This window comes from Dendroctonus ponderosae, unplaced genomic scaffold (assembly GCF_020466585.1).
Source record: "Dendroctonus ponderosae isolate FM_Combo_2020 unplaced genomic scaffold, Dpon_F_20191213v2 Dpon_F_20191213_6, whole genome shotgun sequence".
Lineage (NCBI taxonomy): Eukaryota > Metazoa > Arthropoda > Insecta > Coleoptera > Curculionidae > Dendroctonus > Dendroctonus ponderosae.
In genome coordinates, this window is record NW_026018814.1 from 942,342 (window position 1) to 948,474 (window position 6,133).

The 6,133-nt window shown below is 38.7% G+C and overlaps 1 protein-coding gene across 1 annotated transcript; it reads right to left on the reverse strand.

Annotated features, from left to right (window-relative positions):
• Positions 1–332: 332 nt before the first annotated feature.
• LOC109536394 (atlastin) lies at positions 333–5,891 on the reverse strand. Its single transcript, XM_019902585.2, has 10 exons — positions 5,695–5,891; positions 5,234–5,454; positions 4,932–5,081; positions 4,301–4,456; positions 3,675–3,963; positions 3,431–3,615; positions 3,151–3,372; positions 2,879–3,093; positions 2,755–2,821; positions 333–2,188 (listed from the first exon to the last, which is right to left on the reverse strand). Exons 1-10 carry the CDS (start codon positions 5,750–5,752, stop codon positions 2,069–2,071), a joined length of 1,683 nt encoding a protein of 560 aa, XP_019758144.1. The 5' UTR covers positions 5,753–5,891; the 3' UTR covers positions 333–2,068.
• Positions 5,892–6,133: the final 242 nt, after the last annotated feature.

Genomic DNA, 6,133 nt, shown 5'->3' on the forward strand with positions numbered 1-6,133 from the left:
ATTTTTGCCAGCTTAGTAAATATCGGTCCCAAAATGAAAGTATTAACCCAACTGCGCTCTCTCGTTTAAAAATTCGCATCTTCGATACTAAAGCAAGTAGCGTCTTGAAATTTCAACAGTCTTTGCAGGATTCGTCGGTCTAAATATACGGAAAGTTTCATTCATTTTGCATTAAGTCCTGATTTTTGCCAGCTTAGTTCGGTTCAGCTTCAAAAGATCGGTCTTTTTTGCGTCATTTCAGTTGCTTTCGCCTTAAAGTGGGCCCTCAATGCTTTATGAATTAAGGCATATTGTGGAGCTTTTTGGGATCAGGTTCAATTAAGTCTGATACAGAGGATACAAGTTTTGCTTTTATTACCACAACCAAAAATAAACGGATTTTTACAACAATCTAACAAACATTGAGCTCTCGATACCGATCACTTCGGACACAAAATATATTTAATATTAAAGTTCTATAAGAACAGCACACGATCAACTGAAAAAAGCACATTTATATCAAAACGCAAAAAAAATCAATCCTGTACAACATTCGAACAATGCGTAGATTAATAAAAATGAAAAACTCTACACTTACATATAAAAACTTGCACTTGAATGGAAGTTCAATAGCTGCCCAACTATAAGCCCAAAATGTAAACTTACAGAAAAAGAGAGTGTATTTTAGAACTACGTTATGCAACTTTACTAAAACTATGTACATATTCCTTAATTTAGAAGGCGGGATAGAGAAGATTCAGCTCCGGCTGGAATACTCCGAAATGGCCCGATTTTAGAAGTTTTTAAACATTAACGTTAATCGCCTAAAAAACACATTTAACTATATTTACACTTGGCAGGCACTTGGGTGTCTTTTACAGAGCCACGACCATGCAATAACTGAATTTCGCGCAAAAGTGCTGACGCAAAAGCAAAAAATGTACCAAATGAATCAAAAAGGTAATAAATCGATAATTCATTTTATTGTATCATTGGTCGTAGCTCCATTTTCCGATGTTTATGCACAAGAACTTCGGAAAGCTTCGAGACAAATAAAACTCTATTCAACCATCATTTTTTCTAAAAGATTCGTTCATGCGGCTGTTGGTCGAAAGTGGTGAATTTTGCGGGCATCGCGAAGATCGTAGCAATGCGTGCTAGCGAAACATCAGGAAGACATTATTTTCACGACAAAACTCACCAATTTCATACCGAACGCCGTCTATTTGCAAATTACCAAAAAAAACAATGTACGATTTACATTAATTTTACAGTCCCTTAGCGTAATGTGGCTTAATTTGCACACAAACCATCACTAAACCTACCTTATACCTACATAAAAACGGATTTTTCCTCACCTAAAAGAACAACTGCACAAACATAAAATTAAAAAAGCAAATATTTAACCCAAAAATATATTTAACTAAAATAACTGGCAACGTTGAAAAGACGCAAATGATCAACACGTATCTAACAATAAACATGAGCTAATTTTACAAACATCGGACATGAACGAAACATAAAAAAATATATCTGCACGCAATTAATGTACAAAAATAAAAAACAACAGCATTTTTGACAAATAAATAAATAGAGAAGTTTAATTATAATACCAATATTGCTAATGTATATAATGTATCACATAAAGTATAAAGATAAAATAGTACGTCACCTATTTACAAACGGCTGTACAGCGATACGAGGATTGAGTTCCCGAAAATAAGGTGCTTTATACAAGAAAAACATTCCCTACCATTATAATTAAATGTTATTTATCGACGGATTATTTTACAACATAGCCATTGGTATGCGTGAATGATGATGATACCTAGCGACCGGGTGATTAGAATGAAAAACTTGTTATAAAATAAAACGGAAAAACACGCTTAACAAGAGAATTTTAGACCAAAACGGTCGGAAAAGTGTATATGTTAAGTTGTAAAATATAAAATAAATACAGAATTTTTCATTCCTTTAATTTTAGGTTTTATCCAACATATACCACGTTCCTTTCCAATACACTCACCGGGGTCTTTTATTAGCCTGGATGATATGCGGGGTTTAAAATCGCAAAAACTATTAATAAAAATCATGAAGAGTTAGTGTTTAAAGCAACCCTTGTGGCATTTACGGCTGTCCGTTCAGCTACTTCGACAGCCATTTGCTGCATACCGGATTCGACGAACGTTTTGACGAGAGACTTCATGATCTGCAACGGAAAACACGGTAAATATCGAGCAATTTCTCTTGCCTAATTACACATGTCTATTGATATGTTCAACCAATACAGTTTCCTATTTAAAAAAAATGAAATGGTTCAACAGGCCACTCAGTTGTGCAGCAAAATAAAATGTATATACCAGATATGAACTACCAATCGATACTATTAAGCGTGATTTTTAAATACCAAGGTACACGAAGCAAGATTCAAGTGGCCATAACAGAAGGTTTGCATATAAGTTGAACAGTGTGATACATAAGCTCATGCAAGTACAGTTGTCTGATACATACTCTGTTTTCTAAGTTTTCGTTTTTTAAAATAGGACCGCTAGAACGAAAAAACACCCTTTATTGATTAGTAAATTTAAACTGGAAGTCGAGATTAGTTGGCTTGTTTTAGCAGTGAATTCGAAAAGTTTACAGCGAGCGAAAACTGCCCTGCAATTACTCGCAGGGCTATTTGGAAATACTCCATTATTAATTGGCTGCAAACTTTTCAAACGCCACCATCCATGATGATCTCGCTGAATTTTTATTGTAAAAACCGCAACTTACGTTCTCCCATATGAAGTTGGCTGATTCATCGATCACCTGCCCAATCTCCCTCATTTCGCCGCTGTACCTGTAACAAATCAATTTGCTTCTAATTCAAGAGATGCGAGTAAGTGAGTATCCTCACCTAACATAGGCCCAAGTTACCAATACCATAAAAGCTGCAGCCATGCCCAGGTTGCAAATATTGGCTAGAGAGTAGAGTCCGAAGAGTCCGAACAAGCCAGACACAACGTAAAAGGCGATTGCCACTGCGAAAAACACTGCCGGAGTCCGCGCTGACTTGAAGATGTTTTTGCCTTCATTGTGAGACTTAAACTGCAGGAATGTTTCTTCAATGTCCTGAAAAACGCCCGAAGATCAATTCAGCTGCTGCAACTCAGCGCACACTCTTCTCACCTTTTCCAGTTGTTCCTTGTAAACTGCGCTGAATTCATCGCCGCCCATCTTCTTTTTCTTCTCAAACTGTTCGATAGCCTTGTCCTTAACCCGCTTATGTTCGTTCTCGATGGCTTCGGTTTTCATGTAGGGCTTCGTTCCGCCGCAAACGTCCTCCATTAACTGTATGTAGGCATCTTTAGCATCTGCCACTGCTGCAAGGTTATTTGCCTCGGCGGTCGCCTACAGTGGGGCACCATTAATATGAAAGCCCCATTAGGACAATAAAAACAAAACTTACCACAAGCATGGACTTTGGTTCGGGTAAGTCATCTCCTTCGTAGATTTGCATGTAGGATTTACAATACTGGACGAAATCCCTGACTTTAACGCGTTCCCCGTTGATCTTCTTCAAAACCAGGTTTTCTGGGGCCAGAATCATCGGCACAAGTATTTTCAGATGGTCTTTGAACTCCTGGTCGATTTCTGAAAGGGCCGAATTGCGAATGAAACGAACGAATCAACTGCAATTCAAACCGTCGTACCTGCTAAGCGGCCGTCAAAGGTTGGGCTTGTAGCCACTTTGATTCCGGGATGAGGCATCAGAAAGGAGGCGATTTCGGAAAAGCAGGACTTGATGTGTTTGCGCAACGATTTCAATTCGGAATGTTGATACTGGCTGACCTCCAAGCGCTTTTCCAGCATGGCCTGACCACCAACAGCCCCATACGGAGCCTCATAAGGAAATCGCCAGTCGCGTACTAGAAACTGAAGGCGTTGGAATGGTGTTTCGCCGGAACTCGCCAGCGCTAATCGCCCATATTCAGTGAAAAGCTGAAAAAACCATAAAACTCATTTCATGCAGCATTCCAACCGCAACAACCGAATTCTATTGACACATTTTTACATTAAATTAAACCGCTCGTTGTTGACTGGATTGCAAATTATTAAATTGCGATTTTTTTAATCAGCTTCATTTAGGTCAAACATGTGGAAAACAATTCGCTTGAACTGCTTGCCACAATTAGTAAATCGAATCAAATCCATAACACAGATAACACCGAAAACTCAAGACCCGTAAAAACTATTTCAATGTTATGTTGAATTTGCTGTGTTCAACAATGCACATAATCGAAAAGGCTTCAAAAATGCACTTTTGCTATTGTGTTACCTGCAGATGCTGCAGATCATCCTCTTGAATGTTGCCAGAAATATTGTAAATCTGCACTGAACTGATCATGGTGCTGAGAGCGAAAATAGTCGCACACTCTTTGACTGTGCTTTTGCTGTCCCAGGTGCCTTGTGTGTCCAATAGAATAATAGCAATCTGTAAAAAACCCATCATCAATCATGTTCATTCGCTCTGAGTTTTGCTGCGTGTTTCGTCAATGAATAAAATGGAAAAATTCCAAGCAATTGCAGCAATTTCGAGCTTCATCAGAATCAGCTAATTATTAATAATTACTTTTTGGGTTATTGCGGGTTCGTCAATGAAAATTACCCTGTGGACTTGATCGGCCTTTGGCTAGTTCAGACTAAGTGCAAACGCTGCTAAGCAAAATCACTTCAGTTTTACGAGTTTCCACTCAAGCATTTGCACAAATTTGAAGCAACACCGCGGATAGCGAAATAACCTTCACTCGCAAGTGGAAATTAACTAGGTAGCGATCATTAATAAATTCGATGTTGAGTTCAATGTAATTATTTCTTTAACAACACATTTTGTGCAATACTCTAGAATTTACTGCTTTCATAGTATTTCATGGCCTTAAAATGAGACAATAAGGGCAAGTAAAACGTACCTTTTCTCCTGTAGGCAGTTCAGTTAGGAACACTTCTGACCACATGAGAATACCGGTCGTATCACGTTCTGAGCCACCTCGCCACGAGAAGCCTTCCAACGGAGTATCTTCTGATCCGATCCAGTCTGATGTGTTTTGCTTATGCACATACTGAAACCGTTTTACTGTGTGAAAGAGCTTTGAACCAATTGAGCACATTTGTTGTATGCAAAGTATTGAATAAATCAATTAGATCAAAATCAATTAAACAATGCTCAATGAATTTTCATTAGAACTGCAAAGTGGGGCTCGGGTTGACTTACTTTGGAGCTCATGTAACGCAGGAAGAAATCGAGCAAAAAGGATTTTCCGTGACGAAAAGCGCCAGCTACAGACACAACCACTGCATATCTGTCTTTAAGTTCATCCCGCAGGAGGACTCGTTTCAGAGCCTCTTCGTCCAGTTTAAATGTGTGGTTGTCATTGGCCAGAATGATTGGAACGGCATGAGGCTTGTTCAAGGTGTCCTCATAGTCGGAGACCTCTGGAAAAGGGAACGATGGCTCGGTAACCCTTGAACTTGAACTTATTGCAAGGCTGTTTCGGTGACAATGACAAAAGCGTTTGGCTGGAACCTCATTAGTCGAAGTAATAATTGCAAAAGCGGGTTTTTTATTTGAAGAATAGATGGGCAAACTGGGGAAATTGATAAACGTTGCTTTTTTGCTCTCCAGCCATGAACACACATGTTCCATGATGTGATCTTAATTATGTTCAATGGTACCTTCAACAGACGAATCTTTTTCCACGACCATTTTTCCTCGTTGCCTCAGTTCACTCATGTTTTTCACTCTTTAATTATATAAAATTTCCTTTAATTTTCACTATTGCTTTTCTTATATCCTTACGAAGAAACGTCTAGTTGACAACTGTCCTTAGGGATGTGAAAAGCTTTGTTGTTGCCTTTGTCACTGAAGCATTCGATTGCGGAATCAGGCGGAATGTTGCAGAACGATCAGCTTTTGTCTCGCTCGCTTACATAGAGCTTTACGGGAGACAGCTGCGCTTATATCAACGTGGCCACTACACTCATCTCTATTGATGACCGAATTTATGCAACGCCAACCGTGATTACTTAATTTTCAGACGCACTTGACAACTTTATTGTAATCATAGAACATGGCTTATATAGAAACGACTCTTACTCATGTTGAAAGTGTGTC